Below are 23235 nucleotides of genomic sequence, written 5' to 3' on the forward strand. Positions count from 1 at the left end.
ACCAAATTCCCTCCAGAAATATATTGTAACCTCATTGGTATTAGAAATGGGAGACAGATTCATAAATCAGCCTAACTTTGTTGCTATCAGTGGAACTACACTAATTTATTCCAGCAGAAACTCCAACCCAGAAATTTCACCTCCTTTGCAAAAGTGGAGATTTCCAATTTTTAGTGAGCTCACTCATTAAAAAATATGTACGGTCCAGAGATATTAAACTTTAAAATAACAAACACACTGACATTTAGAAAACTAATCTTTGATCTAAATCATTTGCAAGAGTTTTAAATGTATTCATAATTCTCCTTTCCCTTGCACTTCATCCTGTACTAAGGACTCTAGAGTAAAAGGTTTCTTGAAGGTTCACTTGAAAGTCACCTCACCCAAGTCATGGATAGCTCTGTCAATGGATGTAATTTTCTCCCCTTCAGAATGGACAGAATTCAGTCCTCAAATATTGGGAACCTGCAGGAAGATAAGGCCATGTGGGTGTGTCTACATGAGATGTTTACCGTGGAGTAGACTAATTAGCTCTGCAGTAAAAGCTTCAGAGTCTACATGTGCAGGACTATTAGGCTGGAGTAAACTAATAAACTCCACAGTAGGGAGTATTTGTATATACAAGTACTATCTTGCTGCGGAGTTTTTTACTCTCCAGCAGCACATGTGTAGATGCTAACCTAGATGGCTGGGGCAGAAGGGTGCTTCAGTTGGCAGCTGTCTGCCGGCTAACTCCACACTGGAGCACCCTCATGCCCCAGCCAGCCCCTCCAAAGCACACTGAGCTGGGTTGTAGCAACCCTGAGTTGGCAGGCTGACCCCCTGGACACCCTGCCAGCCAGGGCTGTTCCTACCCAGTTCAATCTGCTGCGGTCCTGGGAGCATGGGTAAACGTAGCACCTGGGAGAAATAAACTCTGGCGTGATACGTATTGTATAAGAGAATAGCAAAAAGTTAATACAGTTTCACAGGGTGTATCTACATATGCAATTAATGTGAAGCAATAAACGTTGGAGTTTATTGCTCCGGAGTTTATTGCTCCCAGGTGTGCCGTTTGAATGTGTGCCTGGGAACAATAAACTCTAGAGCAATAAACTCCAGAGTTTATTGCCATTTGAACATGTGCCCAGGAGTGCAGCATGTTGAGCCTAGGCGAAGCAGCCCAGCCTGGAAAGAGGTCCAGGGGGTCAAGCCTGCCAGCCTATGGTTGCTCCTCTGGGTTCAGGATGCTGTGGATGGACTAGCTGGGGCATAAAGGTGCTTTACTGCTGGGCTAGCTGGCAGGCAGACCCCACACTAAAGCATCCTTGTGCCCTAGGCAGCTGGGACAGCATCTACAGTCACAATGTGCTGCTGTGGAGTTTTTTACTCTGCAGCAGGATAGTACTTGTATTTATAAGGTAGTATTTACTAGCACTATCAAGCTGCATAGTAAATCTAACCCAATAGGGGCACATGCGTAGATGCCGATATATTTACTGCATGGCTAATTAGTTTACTGAGCAGTAAACATCTTGTATAGATGCACCTACACTAATATAAAGTAATGCTCTATTTCTCACCTGCTTTTTGGAAGACTCTGCATGTGTCTGAAACCCTGCTGTTCTGTGTTCTGGCCAGCTACGTATCCCAGAAAATGAAAAATAAATTCCTACACCTAAGCTCCTCTATAGTCATAGTTCCTTTATTCAGCAGCACATAAACGCATCTCTATTACCTTTGGCTGCTTGGGATGCGACACATTTGTCATCTCTTAATATCAAAATACCGTGTTGAATTCTACCTAGGGAATAGTATGTGCCCACAGCAATAGCCTGCAACAAACCATGGAATGCATTCTGGTAAACATTCCTCCGCTGGCTGCCAAATACATCTATATTCTTCCTGGTTTGTGCAGAGCAATGAACCTACATATAACTGAATCTGAGTATACCATCATTTTTCTTGTATGAGTGTCTGCATATGGAGACAATAAGAATATTGGATGATGATAGACTTTGTAACAGATGGATGCCTTCAACCCCTACTAAAGTAAAAATAACCTCTGGGATAAAGAGGTTCTGCAGGAAAGTTTAAGAACGTAAGAGCAGGGAAACTGGGGATGAGGATTGTGGCTGAAGGTTATGTTCTTGCTGGTTAGTACTGGCTGAGGATTATGTTAGTGCTGGTAACTGAAACTACAGTAAAGTCAATCCCTGAAAGGAGTTTGGACCATATGCTGTATTTACTTGATTCCAAATGAGGTTTTTTTTACCTATTCAACATGGGGAAACAGAAACTTTGTTGAGTACAGTTGGGGCAGGCAGCTGCCGAGGCTCCAGTTCCAACTCTGACTCTAGCCTCGACTCTGGCCCCAATTTGGGGGTATCCACATGGTGTGGTGGGAGGAAAAGCAGGGAGATCATGTGGTACAGGCTGCAGGGAGCATGAGAAGACTGCACAGTGGCAGGGTAGCTGCTGCAGCTCTGGCTCCCACCCCACGTGCTCTCTTTCCCCGCCAGACCTGGAGATGAAGTTGCTGAATAAGATAAACAGCTGTGGAGGGGGGAGGGGAAAGAGAGGGCACTGGGTGGTAGGGGAGAGGGAAGTTGCCTTTCTGCCTTTTCCCCCCACCACTGCTTTCCCTGCTGTGGCAGGTGTAGGCGATGAATTTAAAACAGCCCTCCAATAATTTGATTCTATACATAAGAAGCTATAACAAACAATTTTCCATGTATAAAATCTAATTATTGTGGGGGGTCATCTAATTCAAAGTAATCTTAGATTTGGGTAAATATGGCATTTTCTTAGCAATAGAGTAGGAACACTCTAGCTACTTGCATACAATTGTGGCACAGACTGACAAGAGTAAGGATATTTAAAATTAAAGATAAGACCCATCATATCATCTTTAAACTCTTAAATAATATTTTTAGACAATGCACAACTTAAACTAATGAAAATGTTGAGACTCTTCAAATAAATATGTAGGAGTTACAGAAAAAATGAATTTTTGAATTTACCAATTGATGTTACAATGCATATGTGTATGTGCCCGACATATTTATTTGAATGAAAGAAAAACAGACAATTTTAGAGCCTTGTTAATTGACACTATACTAAAGGCTGGTCAGACACTTTTTAAGACCCCCAGGTATGAAAAAGGTTATTATATCTAGAAAGGTTAATCTATCAAATCAAAGACCAGTTGGATTATTCTCCTCTTGTGGAAGGATTTGTCATTATTCTAGGAGGCAGGTACTTGAGATGTGTATATATATAGATATAGATATATAGATAGATATATCTATATCTATATCTCAAGTATACACACACACACACACACTAAGAATTTGTATTTAACTTATAGCATCTGTGTTTCATCAGTAGGTCTACAAGAAGAAAATTGTGGACCTAGGAAAAGAAATAAAAACAAAAGGAAGAAAAAAAAACAAATTTCAGTAAAAAAGCTAAGTATTATCTTTATCTTAAGGAAAGGCCAATTTTTGTTCTTGTCCTTGAACATTCTCCCTTTCCTAGAAAAAAAACTGCACGAAGATTTGTATGTAGGGGCCAGAAGAAAAAAAAAGGAATATAAACCTTTTGCAGGGAACTTCTATCAATTCCCACTCTTGCTTTCCTCTTTCATGTTCCCCACTTTTCTGAGAAAAACATGGAGATATCTATCTATATGGTATTTTTGAGGTTTGTGGTTTTACCAAACCCTGAAGACAGTCATCTTGTGTGGAGCACAATCAGCTGTGCCACGATCTGTCATGACACAGCTGATTGTGCTCCAGGGAAGTCTACAGACCTCCCTGGCTGCTGTGTCCCAAAGTGGAGCATGTCTGCAAGCAGGAATAACTCAGGTCCTCCCCTCCACAATTGCAGGCACACCTTTGCAAAGGATTTTCCCCCATGCAACTGAAAATGTGGAATGAGGGGACCCAAGTTTCCCCCTCTGCGCTTGCAGGCATCATCAGAGAAATCCCTGTGTAAGGGATTTACTTAAAATTCAAATATTTGAAATAATCTGGAATACTTTTAATATACAAAAATATGAGTTTGAATCTGCAGCTGTTCTCTGATCTCATCACTTCTTTGGGGCTCATTGACTTCTATGTACAACAGCTTGCAAGACTGAATCAGCTACTAATTCCCAATTCAAGTTGTTCCCCCATTAATTTTATAGCAGCTATTAGTCTGAACATTGGGACCGTTAAAGATTTTTGTGAGTGGTTGATTTTTTTTTGGCAGGATTCCTACTCTAAGTTCCAAATTTGTATACTTTTAACTCTTCACTAAATTAAACATCCTGGGCTTCACAGGTGCTGCAAATCCCTTAGCAGCGAGTAAGGGAGTTCCGCTACCCAGGGAGGGGTAGGACAGCTCACAGCAGCATTCTGTAGAACGGAGGTTCCCAAACTTTTCCTTATTGCATACACCCTTTCAGATTTGCCAGTTGCCACATAGTCCACATAGCATACGTTTTATATTTTATCCCCTTAAATGCCAGTTATTATTATAATGAAGATTAAATCTGCCATTGCACAATTTCTCCCACGTACACTCCCCCCTGAGATGTCTTGCATACCACAGTTTGGGAACCCTTGCTGGATAAGATTCCTGAACAGCAGATGCAAATGGGCACTGGCCAAAACAGAGGTTAAAGCTGTTCAAGGGACAAAACTATATTTCCATGAAGGGCTATTTTTGCTTTTGGCATCTGTCAGCTGCCCAACCCAGCTACCTAGTTTGGATGCTACATTGAAAAAATACATATTTCTAGTATTTTATATATGATACTTACATTAATATTTTAACCTGCAGCATAACTCCCAATGAAAAGCTATAATTATATATGCTAATTACATCTATAGAAAATACTTCAATGTTTAACCTGTCTGTACTTTCAGAGAATGACATTTAAACATAAGAAATATAGTAAATGAACAAATACTAACCTGGCCATCTGAATCAAAAGCCAAGCAGGCGACTCCATGTGTATGTGCATCCTTCAGAACAGAAACAGTCTGTATGCTGTAGGAATCCCAGATGCAAATGTATGGGTCCTTCCCAACCTGTCCTGTAGCTACCAGAGTTTTATCTGGATGTATTGCAAGGCTGGAAGAAAATATAATTTAAAACCACACTTTGGTTTCCAAGTCTGAAAAATATTATGAAGTAGTGGAAGAGGACAATAAATATCGATTGAATTACATCTCTCTCTGTTTTAAGGAAATGCAATTCCTTTAACAAATTGGAATGACCATAGCAAGACTCTCTAGAGTAAAAGCTTTCAAATTGTTCCCAGTGTTAATTACTTTTACCTTTAAAGAGCATGTTCAACTAGGACAGGTAAAGATGATCAATAGGGTCCAATTTTGCCTATATTAAAATGTTAATGAGAGTATTGTCGGGAAAAAATAAACATAATAGTCGTTTAGACATTTTGTTTATGTGACTGGCCAGTCTCCCATGGATCTCTTTCATCTTTCCATGACTGTGGCTAAGAACAGAGGCGTAGCAAGCTCTTTCGGCTCCTGGGGCATGGGCAGGGAATTATACTGACCACTGGAGAGCTGGGGGATGGAGTCTTACCTAACAGGGCTTTCCTCGGGCAGCAGGTGCAGCTGAGGAACAGGCAGTAGCATGGGCTTCCAGGGGGATGGCGCTCCTAATGCCCTACTCATCCCCTCCCCACAACCTGAGGGCAGGGCTGTGCCCCTCATAGTAAAGCCTCTTTGGGGAGGGACATTTCACTATTGATATGCTATTGGGTCTGAGAGTACAGATACACTATTGGACATGGAGCTATGCCTGCCTAGCTCTTAATGACCAGACAGCACAGAGCTGTACCTACCCTTGTAAAGACCCCTGAGGGAGCAGGGGACCACACTGGCACTCCCTCTCAGTCAGCACCCAGGGCTGGTGCCCTGCTCACCCTGACTGGTTACGCTATTACGTAGAAACACAGAACTGAAAGGGGGCTCCTGGGCCATCAAGACCAGTCCCCCCATTCACAGGCAAACACTAACTCAAAGAATCACAGCTTCAAGCTCGCACATTTCACTCCAAAGAACAATACCCAAAACACCAAGAACACCTTAAAACATGCCACAGATAAAGGTAGGAATGATGAGGGCTCTCCCAATGTCTTGCTACTGCAACGACAGGGAAGTAGTTGGTTAACATGTATTCAGAAAATATAAATACTAATGTCTAAAAATTATTCATCTTTGGCACATCAACCTAAATAGTTTGAAAAAAAAAAAATAGGCCAGCAGCTGAGTAAAGTATATATTTTCACGATTAATTAAACTATGATCAGGAGGGCCCTAATCATTAATTTTTAAGGACTGAGCCTCAGAGGGATGGAGAGTTATGCTGCTGCTTCTGTGTCTGATGTTAAGAACTGCGTGTGCTTACAGATCTATTTTTAGGTATTTAGTTAGCCTCAGGAGAGCTGAAATTTACTATATCTAGACATTTTACCTTATGTTTCCTGATAGATAATAAAAACACTCTTGCTTTCCACAACAAATAGTACAACAGCAGGTGTGTTACTTCCTTTTTGGATATAAATAATTACATCTCAAAACATGACTATATATATCAATGTCTTATAAGCACTATGCTGGACGACTTTAGTAACAGAGCAATTGGCTCTGTATGCTGATCCCATAACTCTCTCCAAAACAAACCTGTTAAATGGAATACCATGCAGCATACATCTACCTACATGCTACAGCAGAAGTCCCTGGTATTCTCTGGAAATTCAGAGGCAACTCTAAATTAATTAAAAAAAAACCCAACACTTTCAATTTAAAGAGGAGAATACAACAGTCAGTATCGTGGCCCCCATTTTTCTTTACATTATTCATTATTTAGTGCAATTAACAACAGTCTTAAATTCGCAGTTTGTGTCATGGCAATACATACTTACATTAAACAAGAGGGAACCAGATGTTGGATAATTTACCATGTATAGAATATAATGGGGGAGGAGGGGCGCTCATCTTAAATTCAAAGTCATCTTGGATTCAGGTATATATGGTATTTTAACCTGGAAAAGAAAAACTTAGACTGGGTGTGTCTACATGCGCATTTACAATGGCCTAAATTTATTGTGCAGTAAGTTACTGCACAGTAAGTGGGAATAGGCCGGCATCTACATGTGCAGGTGTTAAAGCGTATTAACACTGTGCGTGGACTGACTTGGGACTACAGTTAGTCCCAAGTCAGGCCATACACAAAGCGTTACTGAGCAGTAAGGTGTCTACACTTGTGTTACAGTGCAGTGACTAATTGAGTATAAATTTGATACCTGCATGATGCAGCTATCAAATTTATGCTCAAGTCAGTGTAAATCACCATATTTACTGAGCAGTATGGGCATTACTGCCCATACTGTGCAGTAATTTTAGTTACTGCACAGTAAATGTACACATGTAGACGTGCCCACTGTGTCTAAGTGGTAACAGAGCTGTTAGCTGTGACCGTCTGAAGCAGTCATAAAACAGGGTAGATATGGACCTTTATAGACTAATTAAATAAGATACATCTAGAGAAAGAGCACAAGCTTTCATGGACTGCAACTCACTTCATCAGTTTCTGTGGATGGACATGCAGAAAGCAGAGTATATCAACCAGCACTCGAGCAGTGTTCCCCCAAGCCTGCTCTGCTAATCCAGGAGAGCTGCCTCCTCAACTAGAAGCAGTGTAGCCATGCCTATTTGGTATTTCAGTCAGCTAATTAGCACTGGTGCATGACAATCCCTATTAGCTTTCTGCAATGGTCATTAGTTTGTTCACAGTGCCATGTGGATACAGCTAAACTGCATCTGGTTCAGGAGGCAACCTGCTTGCAGCATTATAGTAAGCTTCAGATTGCTGCTTTAGGGCAGTGGGTCTCACCTTTTTTTGTACTAGGACCCATTTGTAAACATCAATGGACAGTCCTGACCCAGTGCCCCTCACTCTCTACCCACTGTCCCCTACCCCAGCCCCTCAGTGTGTGTGACAGGGGGTGGGTGTGTGGGGCAGGGATGGGCCCAAGCAGCCCCTTGCAGGTTGGAGCTCTGCCAGCCTGCAAGGAAAAAGCCACAGTTTCCCACGTTTTTCTTTAAAAAGAAAAATTTTTAAAGTTTTTTAAAAAGAAATCCATTTTTAAAGTTTGTTCACAATCCTTTCATATACTCTTGCGACCTACTTTTGGGCGATGACCCACGGGTTGATAAATGCTGCTTTAGGAAACACCAATATGGTCTCAGGTTCTGCTCTATCATTCTGTGGCAAGAAAGAGGATTCTGTGGTTAATTGGCTACCTAGGGACACATGGGATGTTAATTAGAACGAATTCTTTTCAGCTGCTTTGTAACTGGGCAAATTGTTTGGAAATGTTATCCAAATTATTTGTGATGTCCGTTAAAAAGAATACTTTTGAAGAATAAAGGAGTACTGAAGCATGTGATATGTGTATATCATGTAGAACAATTTCTTTACCTGCCATCATTTTGTTGCTCTGCTAAAATATACCAAAAAGGATGTATGTTAGCACTAAATCCAGCTCACACGAACCTCTCATTTTTACTTGTTCTATGAAGCTTTTATGCAGGACCGGGCAATTATTTTGGGCAGAGGGCCACTTACTGAGTTTTGGCAAGCCATCGAGGGGCGCATGACAGGCAGCCCAGGGCAAATTAGTCTTAATTTTCTAAATTTTTTAGGGGCTCCACAGGCTGGATAGAATGGCCTGGCGGGCTGCATCTGGTTCCTGGGCTGCATTTTGCCCACCCCTGCTCTTATGTTATCTTAAATTCCTAGACTATTCTCTTTGAATGGGAAGTTTTCCCTACCTAGCAATAGTGGAATGCAACAGAACAGTGATTTTCAACCTTTTTTTATTTGCAGACCCCTAAAACATTTTGAATGGAGGCACAAATCCTTTTGAATTGTAAGTAATCAGAATTATTTCTGATTGTTCATAGTCATCTTTTGCGGACCCCTTGGACTTGGTCTGCAGCTGCCCAGGGGTCCATGGACCACAGGTTGAAAACAACTGCAATAGAAAAACCCCATAGTCACTTGCCTTCCAGTCTATGGCCACAGACACCTGGACAGGTTACCCTGTGAGAAAGTCATGTTCTGATTTATAAATGCTTTAAACACATAACATAATTCCTAAAAAGGACTTAATTCTACACAGAAAGTATATGGGGCGCTGAATGAGTCAGGACACCTATTGCACTAGCAGCCATGAGAATGATCAGCAGGTATCAATTGGGTTGTCTGGTATAAAATACAATACTGTACCTTTGCAAGGGTTCCCAAAAGGTAATCCTGCCCCCTGCCCCAACAGTGGCAAATTTTTCAGGCTTCCAAATGCCCACTTTTCACTGCCCCATCTGCTGCTTTCTCGTACTCTCTAATGCTCAGCCTGCTTGCTGTGCTACCCCCCGTAGATTCAAAGATTTCTTGACTACTTATCTATTTCCTAAAAGGATATTCTCAGTCCCTCCATCTTTACCACACCGCAGTCAAGTAAAAATGTTCACGTTTCACATTTCAAGCTTTGTTTCCAGTAATCCAAAGAATTCCTAAAACAGCTTTCCCCCTCCCGCAGCACTACAAAACAGACCAGGATAAGCATCCTCTGATTTGCCTACCATATTCTTTCCTCTCCATGTTTAAACACTAATCTTCACTTCCATTTCAATGTGTTGGAAGCATTTTTGTCAGGCTTCAAATATTTTACAGAACTACTCAGCAGTGCTTTTAAAAAAAGGTTAAGTATGGCTTATGGACATAAATATGCCTTATCACACATTAACAGCTTTTTATCATTACAGAAATGAAACCAAAAAAACCCTCACCTTCTAGCTAACTTAATTCCAGTTTTTGCAAAACAGCAATGCGTTCTATCAGCAGTAGCACACTTCCAGAAACTTCTCTTTATACTAATCCCTAACCACTGTCACGATATCTTCCCCATAACTTAAAGCACTCCATTTTAGAAACCAGAACCTTTGGAAACCTAGCATGGAAATACTAATAAAAACATAACTGAGTTAACTAGTATAAAGTTTGCCTTGCAATGTTACTGAAGAAACAATTTAGAAATATGCAGGAAAAAGCATATTACATATGGAATAAAGACAGCATTTTCTATAAATAAATTGGCATTCAACAGAAGGCTAAGGGCAGCTCAGCACTGATTTAAAATCACAGACATGTATAATGCTAGTTTACGAACGTGAAAAATTGCACATATTTCAATAAGACTTTCAAAATAAAATACTTTTTGTTTCAGTAAAAACAGCTGAAAATAGTATAAAAAGAGGGAAAGTCCCTCATACCATACCATGTAGGATGCACCTCAACTGAACAAATGGACTGTCCCATGTGTACTTGCCTTCCCACTTATTGGGCATGTCTACATGGTCATTAATGTGCCTTAGGTACTGAACATTTAGTTTAGTATTTCTTTAACAAAGTACTAACTAAATGGGCAGTACCTATATTACCGTGCAGTAGCACCGGCACATGGTTATTTAGTGACGCTTACTGCACATTAGCCCAATAACACTGAGCAGTATGCTATTAGCATGGTTTTTGCCATGACACACTATGGCACGGTATTATTAGGCCAATGTGGAGTAAGCATCTCGCACAGACATGCCCAGTATGGCACTCACTAAGTCCCTTCCACAGCATCTACAAACCTCACACATCTCCCTTGCAGGTGTTGGTGCAGCTCAACCTTCCCTTCATTAAAACCGAGAAAACACCTTACTGTACATATATAAAAATAACAACTATAAATTAAATAGCCAGAGTTGAGAGGTACTAACCACATTAATGAATGCACCACAGGAAATCATTTAGATACCATGGTACCAAGCCTGGTATAAGAGTTTGAATAGAATAGATTATCTGCACCAACTACAGCGATTTACAACACAGAACAGCATAATGAAAAAAGGGTATCATTCTCTTTCAGTAGACACAACAACATCTAGAAATAAGAAAGACTTTTATCACCAGGTAATCAGCATCTCTCTGCAGGTCTTAAGCTCAATGTCTCTAGGTGGTCCATAGGTAAAAATTATTATATAAATGCAACAATGCAACTACATCAAACTTCTAACATTTCAAACTATCACAATTTCACAGGGTACGCTATACAGCACTTCTGGAAATATACCCCTTTAGATGTACACATATCCACTTTCTTGCAAATCTAGAGCTCCACAGCTCTGTTAAATTGAAACTGAGCATCTTATTTTATGCTTTGTATATTACTGTGGCTCCTCCCTGAGCACAGCTTCCTGTTGGGGGACTTATCCTTCTGGGAGCCATTCACTCAGCTTGGGTTTTCAGCAACACAGTCAGCAAGCTAGTTAACAAATGCAGCATACAGAAGTAGTTGGCAATCTTTTTCAGCAGCAGGCCGCCACTAGGGCCTGTCCACCACTATGTCGCCCTGCTGCCTAGCTGTGGCATGGCACCGGTGAAGCACTCACACCACCAAATTTTGCCAAAGTCTCCCAGCTCCATGGGCCAGATCCAATGGCTCTGTGGGCCAGTTCCAACCTGTGTCTTTCAGGTTGTTGACCCCTGGATAGGGTTCTTAGTTTAGGATAGAAAAGCAAATTTACTTATACATCCAAATTGGTAGCATTATTTCCCTCACTCTCCACCCTTATATAGGATTTCATCTCTCCCACTACACTGAGAAGTGTGTTCTTATCACACTGTCCTGCCACCGTAGATGTTTATTTAAGACTCCTGTCACAAAGTGTTAACATCTGCTTCCTTTGGCTTCCAGTCATTAAAAGCTCATTTATGGGCGTTGGTCTTCCCTTGCTTCTCTAAGGTAACACCATCCATATGTTGATAGCCTTTGACAGTTCGTTTATACTAGTCAAGACGCCTACTGACTGCATGAATCTTACCCAGTTTCTTTTCCCATCAATGAACTTGATCCCTATAGATTCATAGATGTTAGGGTCAGAAGGGACCTCAATAGATCATCGAGTCCGACCCCCTGCATAAGCAGGAAAGAGTGCTGGGTCTAGATGACTCCAGCTAGATACTCATCTAACCTCCTCTTGAAGACTCCCAGGGTAGGGGAGAGCACCACCTCCCTTGGGAGCCCGTTCCAGACCCTGGCCACTCTAACTGTGAAGAAGTTCTTCCTAATGTCCAATCTAAATCTGCTCTCTGCTAGCTTGTGGCCATTATTTCTTGTAACCCCCGGGGGCGCCTTGGTGAATAAATACTCACCAATTCCCTTCTGTGCCCCCGTGATGAACTTATAGGCAGCCACAAGGTCGCCTCTCAACCTTCTCTTGCGGAGGCTGAATAGATCCAGTTTCTCTAGTCTCTCCTCGTAAGGCTTGGTCTGTAGGCCCTTAACCATACGAGTGGCCCTTCTCTGGACCCTCTCCAGGTTATCCGCATCCCTCTTGAAGTGCGGCGCCCAGAATTGCACGCAGTACTCCAACTGCGGTCTGACCAGCGCCCGATAGAGGGGAAGTATCACCTCCTTGGACCTATTCGTCATGCATCTGCTGATGCACGATAAAGTGCCATTGGCTTTTTTGATGGCTTCGTCACACTGCCGACTCATGTTCATCTTGGAGTCCACTAGGACTCCAAGATCCCTTTCCGCTTCCGTGCCACCCAGCAGGTCATTCCCTAGGCTGTAGGTGTGCTGGACATTTTTCCTCCCTAGGTGCAGTACTTTGCATTTCTCCTTGTTGAACTGCATTCTGTTGTTTTCTGCCCACTTGTCTAACCTGTCCAGATCTGCTTGCAGCTGTTCCCTGCCCTCCGGCGTGTCCACTTCTCCCCATAGCTTTGTGTCATCTGCAAACTTGGACAGAGTACATTTCACTCCCTCGTCCAAGTCACTGATGAAGACATTAAAGAGTATCGGTCCAAGGACCGAACCCTGCGGGACCCCACTTCCCACACCCTCCCAGGTCGAAACTGACCCATCCACCACGACTCTCTGGGTGCGACCCTCCAGCCAATTCGCCACCCACCGGACTGTGTAGTCATCCAAGTCACAGCCTCTTAACTTGTTCACCAGTATGGGGTGGGATACCATATCGAAGGCCTTCCTGAAGTCTAAGTATACAACATCCACCCCTCCTCCTGTGTCCAGGCGTTTCGTAACCTGGTCATAAAAAGAAACTAGATTGGTCAGGCACGATCTGCCTGCCACGAACCCGTGCTGGTTTCCCCTCAGCATAATTTGTCCTGCCGGGCTCTCACAAATGTGAGCCTTGATAATTTTTTCAAAGACTTTGCCAAGGATGGAGGTGAGACTGACTGGCCTATAGTTGCCTGGGTCCTCCTTGTATAATCACTTTACTTAATACAAAAGCAAGTGAAGAAACCAAGGCATGCATATTTTTCATAAAAATAATGCAGACATTTCCTGTGTTCCCTGTACAAGCCTAGCCCCCAATCTATAACAGCAAAAGCTTTCTTCTCATATAAAAGGAGAAAGAACACAGCATATGAGGCTAACAATCCATAGACAGTTTGATGTATTTGCAGGAAATACCACTGATAAAACTGATTTAATCTGCATGAACAATTGCACAAATAATTCACTTAAGATGAACAGGCAAGGTCTTGGCCAAGATTCTAGCATTACAGTTCATTAATGAAAAAGGTCTATAATGAATCACAGGTTTCTGGGAAGAGGCTTTTTTCACAGGTTTCTGGGAACAGGCCTTTTTCTCATGATTTTAGTACCCAGACTAGGAACCCTGTTAATTTAGAATAATTAAATATGCCAGTCATGCGTTCCAGTAGGGGCTGAGTAAATACTTTGTAAAAAGTCATTAGTGAATCCATCTGGTCTGGGGGCTTTGCCAGATGGTAAACTCTTACTACCTCCGCAATTTCTGTTGTGGCAATATCGAACTCCAAAAGAATCTTTTCCTTCTAGCCATTCAAGCAGTTTAAGAGACTGAAAATAGCTGTTTCCGGCCTCAACAGAAATGTTCCTGATTTTGCATAGTAGCTCCTAAACATTTTAAAGCATCACTTGAGGTTGGAACTGAGATGGAACTCAGCCAGGAAGTTTAAATTTGGAAACCAAACTTCTCCAAGGCAGCCAGTGGATTTCATGTTCCAGTTTAATCCTTTCTGCCCAACTTGTAAATTTGGACTGGAATCTAGACCACTTCTAAGCTCAGGCATAGGGGAGGGGTGTCAAACTCATCTGGCACTGTGAGTTGGATGAGTGATGCAGAGCTGGTCCATAGGTTGCATCAGGCCAATGGCCCCATAGACCCCAGACCACCCCACCACATGCCGGATCCAGAGCCCATAGCACCTGCTCCTGCTATTATGGGATTTGTGCTGCATATGACATGCATCCCAGAGTGGCTGGGGTGGGTACCACGTGCAGTGAAGATCCCAGAGCTGCCAGAATGGGTGCTGTGCTACACATGGCACCTAGCCAGACCATACCACATGTCTGGGATCTGCGCTGTGGCACCCCCAACAGCTGGTCTGGAACTGTGCCACATGTGGTGCCTGCTCCAGCCGATCTGTGAACCATACTGCATACAGTGCCTGTAGGCACCATTTGTAGCACTGGTCCTGGACCAGCAGGAGCAAGTGTTATGTGCAGTGCATGTCCTGGAGTGCCTGGGGTACTGCATGCAACCAGTTCCCAGAATGGCCCAAACAGGCACCACATATGATACATGTTCCAGGCCCTGCTTGCAGGGCCAGTCTGAATCAATTCAGATTTGGGGTGGAATCAGGATTTGGATAATGGGGCTCTGCAGGCCAGCAGGTACCTGGGCAATATTATCTTGGGGTGGGGGAGTGAAGACGGGGAGTTCTCTGCTGGCAGGTAGATGTCCCTAGGGCAGTCATGGTGTCATGGCTGGTGGGGAGGCATGACCATCTGAGCTGGGACAGACAGGTGGATGTCCCAGAAAAGTTTGGGATTTGGTTGATGGGTATAGCCAGACATCTTGAGGTCATCAAGTAGAAGCCCCTAGAAAGTTTGGGATTATGGGGAGACAGGGCCTTGCCAGTGGAGTTGTGATCACTGGAGCAGGGAGCACACCCAGCTGGAGTGAGAGGGAGAGCCATGCGCCAGGACCTGATCCCCTGGGCACCCACCCACACTCTTGCAAACAGATTCCCACCCACCCAGGGACACCAAGAACCCACAGGCACTACCAGATAACATGGCATCACTCTTCTACCATTCATTATTTTGGAAATATGGAAGAAAATATCAAAAAGGAAAGAAGCCTAAAACAAAAACACTATACTGCAATTTAGTAAGGTTAATGTTAATAAATATTTAGTTAATAAATGTTTAGTTACACATTACATATCTCTAGACCAAAGTAGTGCTATTTATCAATTTACAGAAAATATTTAAATACCTGTACTGATGCTGTTCAAAGATTATATATTAGATTTCATACAACTATATATATAAAATATACACCCATGCACACACAAACAATTATATATAAACGTGTGTGTGTGTGTGTGTGTGCGTGCGCGTGTGCACACATATATTTAAAAGCAGCAAAGGAACAGTTTTCATATGTTAAAAGTACTACTTGTATGTAGTATGCTGAAGGTCAATTACTTTCCTCTTGCTTTGAATTTACAATAAATAACTTCATATGGGAACATACATCTTCATCACCCAGAACTGCGTTTTAGTCAAAGACTTCCTAAAATGGTAAGAATGACGTCATATCAGTAGCATAGATCTTTTGAATCTCTACTTTCAATTAGACACAAAAATAGAGACCTACCATATATAAATTCCTTACTTAGAAATGTCTCAGAGTCTTACCAGAGTCACTCTGAGCTACTTAGATTGTGTCTTAAGTACCATAAAAGAACTTTCCATCAAAAGTCATCAATAATTTTTTTTATGTTACCACCATGCATTTTCATTGATATTTTTGACAAAATATTTAAGCATTTGCTTTGAGTTTCTCAATCCTGTGGTTATGATATACCATATATTATTATATAACACGAGTCGAAGCACTCAAAGTTGTTTTTTTTCTAAAATGAAATAATTTCCAAGATTTCATTTTGTGGGAATTTTTTTTCACTCTCATTTTGGATTAAAGGACATTTTAAAATGTCAGAATATCTTGCAGAAAGTAAATTTTGAGTTCTGACCACTTCTAGAAAAGAGCTTCTAAAAACAACCAGACACATTGCCCAAAAATTACCAGCCTTAGAACTTGTGCTTGTCCATACACTAAATGTTATTGTGTCCTAGCCCAAATTACAAACTGACATGATGCTGGCTATGACTGACAACAGCAATCAGTAACAAACCAGTCAGCTGTGACAAGGGCAAATTACATTCAGCACTGTCAATTAATCATGATTAAAGAACTACACATTAGTTGATCTGGTCTATACAAATAAATCATGGTTATCATCACATCTAGCTAGCTCAGTAAGGTTGGGTTACATAGACAAACTCCAACAACTGACTTCTATAAGCCAGTGAACTCCTTGTATCCACTTTATCAGACAGAACATAGCCAGTAACTTCCAGTTCCTTTACAGAAGGCAGGATAGATTTGCACGTTATGGACTAAATCAGAGAAGTATAGCATAAGCTTTCATAAGCAGCCAGCTTACTTCATCAGACAGTGTGAAGAGACAGTGTATAAGAGTTTATACCAAGGCTGTGCAACTTCTGAATGGCTGGGGGCTGCAGGCTGCACTAGTGAGAACCACAGCACTAAGGGCCAAGGGCCCAGTGCCTGGTGACCCCCTGCTGCTGCACCATATGTGCTGGTGGTCCCCTCTCCCTCCCCCAGCCCCACTGCACTGTGCATCCCCTGCTGCACCACACACCAGAGTGCCCTCCTTCACTGCACTGCACAGCACACCTGGGCTCCCCACCTCACCTTTAGCTCCTTGGCTGTGAGCTCCCCCAGCACCATGGGTTGTGCCATGTTGCACTGCCCTCTCCCTTGGGGCACAGAAGGGAAAATCCAGAGGGAAAGGGAGTGCAGAGACCCTAGCTGCTTCTGAAGCCAGAGCAATGGGTGGGAGGGAGTGGCAAATACGGGCTGCAAATTTAAGTTGCACTGTCAGTTGCACAGTTCAGGCTTATGCTGTCTCTCTGATGTAGTTAGTCTATAAGATGCAGATCTACCCTGCCTTCTGCCTGACTTCAGACTAATATGACTCACTACCTCTCTCCGCTCCTTTAAAGCCACCAACCTTTTCTACTTTATCATAACAACGGAGCGGGTCACAGCCAGTTCTGTGCACACTAGTGACTGTGCAAAGACATACGGGGTACTAGAAGCTCGAGTCCTTTGCACCCTGGAATGCGGAGCCTCCAAAGAGCCATAATGATTCAGTAATCTAATAACAACACAGACTGGATCCCAAATCATTATTAGAGGGCATTTGGGACAACTCTGTTTTAAGGGACAAGTGAAATGGGTAAAAGACTGATTTTAACTGTAGAGCCTTGGGGAATGTGAGATATTCTTCCTCCATTGCCAACTACATCTTTATTCCTGCCTCTTTTTATGGCCCAGGCCCTCTTCTACCCCATATATTTTTTCTGTTATCTGTCACCACTGAGAACTGTTTAGCTCCATCCTCTTTGTAACCCTTCAGGTAGTTAAAGGCTGTTATCAAATCCACCCTCAGTCTCCTCTTCTGCAGACTAAATAAGTCCAGTTCCCTCAGCCTCTCTTCAGAAGTCACATATCCCAGCCCCCTCACCATTTTTGCTGCCCTCCACTGGATTCTCTCCAACTTGTCCACATCTTTTCTACAGTGGGGGGCCCAAAACTAGATACAGTACTCCAGTTGTGGCCTCACCAGTGCAGAGTAGAGAGGAATAATTACTTCCCCCAATTTGCAGGAAACACTCCTACTAACATAGCATAGTATGCTGTTAGCCTTCTTGGCAACAAGGACACACTGCTGACTCGTATCCAGAGTATTGACCACCGTAACCCTCAGGTCCTTTTCTGCAGAGCTGCTGCTTAACCAGTTGGTCCCAAACCTGTAGCAGTGCATGGGATTGTTCTGTCCTAAGTGCAGGACTTTGCACTTGTCCTTGTTGAACCTCATGATATTTCTTTTGGCCCAATCCTCCAATTTGTCTAGGTCACTCTGAATCCTAGCCCTACCTTCCAGCACATCTACTACTCCTCCCAGCTTGGTGTCATCCATGAACTTGCTGAGGGTGCAATCTATCCCATCTTCCAGATCATTAATGAAGATATTGAACAAAACTGACCCCAGGACCGACCCCCGGGGCATTCCACTTGATACCAGCTGCCAACTAAACCTTAAGCCAATGATCACTACCCATTGAGCCCAACTGTGTCCAATTTTATATGCTGACTTTAATTTGTGACAATGAGAAGCACTGCCAAAGGAGGAAAAAAATCATTCCAGGCAACCTGATAGTGGGTTATGGTAGGGATTACTGAGCAAAGGGAGGAGGACAGTCAGTCAAGGACCAATGGAAAAAGTATACAGTACACTTAGTTGGTATCTGATGTTGTGTCTGAAAGCTTATGCCTCTATGAAACAGTCTCTACTGTGAACCATATTAGTATTGCAAATACAATCAGATCAGAGAATATGCTACTGCTGTAAAAATGCTAAACAATGACAGATAAGAGAAAACATGGCATTGTGAATTCACTTTGTGAGAAAAAGGCAGGGAGAACACACAAGATATTTTATCAATCTGTGGCAGTTGCAGCTGCATGCTATTACCTCTTGAAAATCAGTGGAGATAAACCTCTGATCCTTTAACAACCAAAAAACATGCCTTATCATCAGGGACTCTGGCTTTCTCTGTTTAAAAATCCCAAATTCTCTGATTAAAAGACACAAAATCCACATTTTTCCATGATTAAAATGAAACACCACTATATATACAGGTATCAGCTGAACACAATGTTTTATTGATAAATTTACAATTGGAAAGCCTATCAGAGCCTCAATCATTAAGGGCTCAGCACATGTTTCCACAATGAGCCACTGCTGCCCTGGCTAGGGACTGTCCCCAGCTCCAGCCCGAGCCATGGTGGGATGAGGCTGCATGGCCTGAGACAAGGCAGTCTGCACCCACAGCCACCCCAGCCTGAAGCACGGAACAGGGTGATCACCAGTAGTAGTAGTGCTCTGCATGCCTCGGTGTCCCTCAAGCTGTAGCACCATGGCCACTGCCGTTACCTTCCTCCATGCAAGAAAGAGAACCTGCCTGCCCAACACTACTCCTGGCAGGGCACAGCAGGGCTGGGTCCCATTGTGGGGATGCTGCCTGGGTTCCCCCATGCTGGCCTGAGATTGCCTGCAGACCCTTTCATGCTGCTCCAGTCCCCACCCACACACCCCTTCCCTGCCAACTCTCCTTGCAGACCCCCCCACCAACCCTGGCAGTGTTACTCACACCCACCTGCAGCAGGGAGCGCCCGCCACTGGGCAGGTGAGGGGTCATTTTTCCCCACGCTCCATACCAGCTTGTTCTGTGCTGGCAAGCAGAGGGTCAGGGCTGTGCACTGTCCCCTACCTGTACTGTGGGGCTGGGGGGCACTGGGAGTGAGTGGGAGTGTGGGGCCCACACTGGCGTCCCGGGGCCAGCGCTGGCAGGGCCCAGAGCAGGGTAGCAGGAGTACAGGGTCCTGGCTGGCAGGGGCTCTATGGAGTCCAGCTCCCCACTTTCCCTGCTGGTGCAGCCCAGCCCAGCCCAGCCTACCTCAGCTCCACAGACCCCTACCAGCCCGCACCCCATTCTGGGCCCCACTGGTGCTGGCCCTGAGACATTGGTCCCAAGACATTGGGACATTAGTCCCAAGATGGTGACCAGGGGATGGGGCACCTGTCAAGGGGCGGGGCTACCCATGCAGCCCTTGACAGCTTGCCAAAACTGTGTAAGCGGCCCTCCGCCCAAAAGAATTGCGTACCCCTGGCTTAGGGATTCTCACTCTTTTGCAAGCAGCTCTTGCAGGCTGGAACTCTGCCAGCCTGCAAAGAGCTGTTTGCAAAAGGGGAAAACAGTGGGTTTCCCATTTCAAAGAGAAAAATTGGTGTTTTTCTCCTTCAAAAGGGAAAATCCGCATTTTTCCATGGGAAACAGAAAACCCAGATCCCCGCTTATCATGAGAACCAAAAAAGAATGTACAGCTGGTTTTTGTACCAGTATAGGACATACTAATGACTGTGAAGTTTAAGCTGAGCTGGGCCTTCTCATAAAAGTTAAAGTACAAAATACTGATGACAACTGCATAGTGCAAGAGGATGTAAGTTTGTGGCTGGACCTTCCAAAAAAGATAACGAGGCATCACTTCCAGCTTATTTTACTATACATATTATGATTTTAAGCAGGCTCATATGTGACTGTGTGGAATTTATATAATTAATGAATTATTAGAGTAAATATTTCTTTGCAATTAACTCATGTTTATGTGCAGGAAGAAGCATTCTCCATATGGGTTTTAATAGGGGTCTCCTCCTGATCTACTTTTGTTTTGCCTCAGCAGTTTCCTTTACCTTCCAAGGATGGCTTCTTGAAAACGTTATGATTTTCCTGGTTGTTAATCAATTCCTTGATATGTTCCAACTCAGTAAAAGTGATACTCTCCTGTTACTGAGGAAGATAATTCAATCAAAATTGGGACTGTCTGATAATCAATAATGAGCAGTTTGATTACCACGATTTTCTTATTAATTACTGCTTGGGTTTCTCACTTGATTTACACAACTACAAGAACGCTTTGAAGCTGCTGAGCTGAAGGGTATAAAAGAGGAATGAAGTAGCTAACAAGGCATGCTTTAAGAATGAGAAATCATTCTGACAAGAACTATTACTGCGCCCAGCTGATTTTCTGGTGAACAGATCCATGCCTTGAGAAGGTGACAAGACTGAGACTGCCCCTTTGCCTGTATTGGTGAGATACTACCACTTTTACAGATAAATATATTGGACTTTGCTGTGCTTTAGGTTCATTTAATAGTGAATAGTTGTAGTAAATAAAGCCTTTCTGTCATCTGCTGAACAAGTTGCTGTGTCAATCCTTTATGCAGTAGTCCCGAATCCCATTTCATAACTTAACACATATGACATACAATTGTACAGCTCTGATTACAACTTTCAGCATTACAGACACTAGCTTGTTCATTACTGTAATATAGATTTTGATCCCTGCAGTGCAGGTTGTTGGGCTGCATGTGGCACAGGTGCAAGCACACAGCTGAATGAGCCAGGCTCTGATTGGGGCACGGTGCAGCAATAAAAGACCAACCAACCAGGGGTCGGGGCAGAGGCGGAGGATGCTGGGCATCCAAGCCAGGACTGGACGCCACCCACATCACCAGGGACTCACTGCAACCAGTCCCACCACTGCCACTGCACACAATGCTGCTGCAGATGCTGCTGCTGCCACTGCTCCCACACATGCCATCATTACCACTACACACACCACTGCTGTTGCCATGGATGCCGCTGGTAGCATGCCAGTTGGGGAAGCTGGCTCCACCCCTCAGGGCCAGAGGTGGGCCAGGACAGGTGACCAACTGGGCTCTGGTCCCAGTGCAGTATGGGGCCCCTGGGCCAGGTGACTCCCACTCATCCAATGTCCACATCCCTCTGGGGCCAGTGACAACAGGGAAGAGCTGACCAGGTTCCAGCAAGGAAGAACCTGGCAATGGTAAGCCACAACACCCTAACAGCCCGCATAACCAGGCCATGTGCACAAAGCATGCCAGTGGGGAACCCACTGCTACTGGCCCCAGGCACACCTGATAGGAAGCCCGAGGCACCAGAGTGACACCCAGCTAGCAGACAACCATGAAGAACCCCTGAGAACAAGGGGGCACCAAAGGAAGAAGGGAGCAAAGTGAGTGAAGCAGAAAACCCCAACACTCCAGGACTTGGGAGTGAGCAGCTCAGCGCTGGGCAATAGATTCATAGATTCATAGATGTTAGGGTCGGAAGGGACCTCAACAGATCATCGAGTCCGACCCCCTGCATAGGCAGGAAAGAGTGCTGGGATTAGATGACCCCAGCTAGATGCATATCCAACCTTCTTTTGAAGACCCCCAGGGTAGGGGAGAGCACCACCTCCCTTGGGAGCCCGTTCCAGACCTTGGCCACTCTAACTGTGAAGAAGTTCTTCCTAATGTCCAGTCTAAATCTGCTCTCTGCTAGCTTGTGGCCATTATTTCTTGTAACCCCCAGGGGCGCCTTGGTGAGTAAAACCTCACCAATTCCCTTCTGTGCCCCCGTGATGAACTTATAGGCAGCCATAAGGTCGCCTCTCAACCTTCTCTTGCGGAGGCTGAAAAGGTCCAGGTTCTCTAGTCTCTCCTCGTAGGGCTTGGTCTGCAAGCCCTTAACCATACGCTTGGCCCTTCTCCAGGTTATCCGCATCCCTCTTGAAGTGCGGTGCCCAGAATTGCATGCAGTATTCCAACTGCAGTCTGACCAGCGCCCGATAGAGGGGAAGTATCACCTCTTTGGATCTATTCATCATGCATCCGCTGATGCACGATAAAGTGCCATTAGCTTTTCTGATGGCTTCGTCACACTGCCAACTCATGTTCATCTTGGAGTCCACAATGGAGTCCTACCCCACTCAGCCTAAGCTACGTTTAGTTATTCAGTTTCTTTTGCATTAGCCTTTTCATCCGAACCACAGTACATCATGGCAAGCAGCCACGAACTGGACATCACACCAGCTGTGTTCTGAACCAACTATGTTGAACACCTAGGCACAGCCTGCTATCTGCAAGAATACCTGAGAGGAAAGGGGTGGGATGTAGGGCAGGAGAAGCCCCACAGAAGAGGCACCAGAGGGAAGCCCCAGAGCCAGCAAGAACATCTTCACATCGTTACAGGAACAGAAGACATGTACTATAAGTTGTGGCGGGCAAGTAGACTTGGGGTGATCCAACTCCATAGGTTGTAGTGCACAGGCCTGCCACAGTAGTTATAAACTTGTGATCATATTTATGATCACACAGTGCACATCATAGTGTCAAAAGTACTAACTTCACAAATAAAACATTAATTTACTTAGAGCCATCCTCTTTTTGCTTACAGGAAATGTCCTCGATAGTTGAAAAAAAGGATTTCAGTGGGACTACTAGTGTGAATAAAGCAAAAAACAAAACAAAACACCCCCCCACCCACCCCGCCAGATCTCAACTATGGAAACTAAAAATATCCTACTATAACCA

The 23235-nt window shown here is 43.9% G+C and overlaps 1 protein-coding gene across 1 annotated transcript in view; it reads right to left on the bottom strand.

Annotated features, from left to right (window-relative positions):
* EML6 (echinoderm microtubule associated protein like 6) overlaps positions 1–23235 on the bottom strand; it is a 316078-nt gene that overhangs the window by 189199 nt on the left and 103644 nt on the right. The window contains exon 2 of the mRNA XM_025201579.1: positions 4944–5103. Within this exon, the coding sequence (XP_025057364.1) occupies positions 4944–5103 (160 nt within the window). The remainder of the gene's footprint in view (positions 1–4943; positions 5104–23235) is intronic.

The sequence above is a fragment of the Alligator sinensis genome, unplaced genomic scaffold (genome assembly GCF_000455745.1).
Source record: "Alligator sinensis unplaced genomic scaffold, ASM45574v1 scaffold432_1, whole genome shotgun sequence".
Lineage (NCBI taxonomy): Eukaryota > Metazoa > Chordata > Crocodylia > Alligatoridae > Alligator > Alligator sinensis.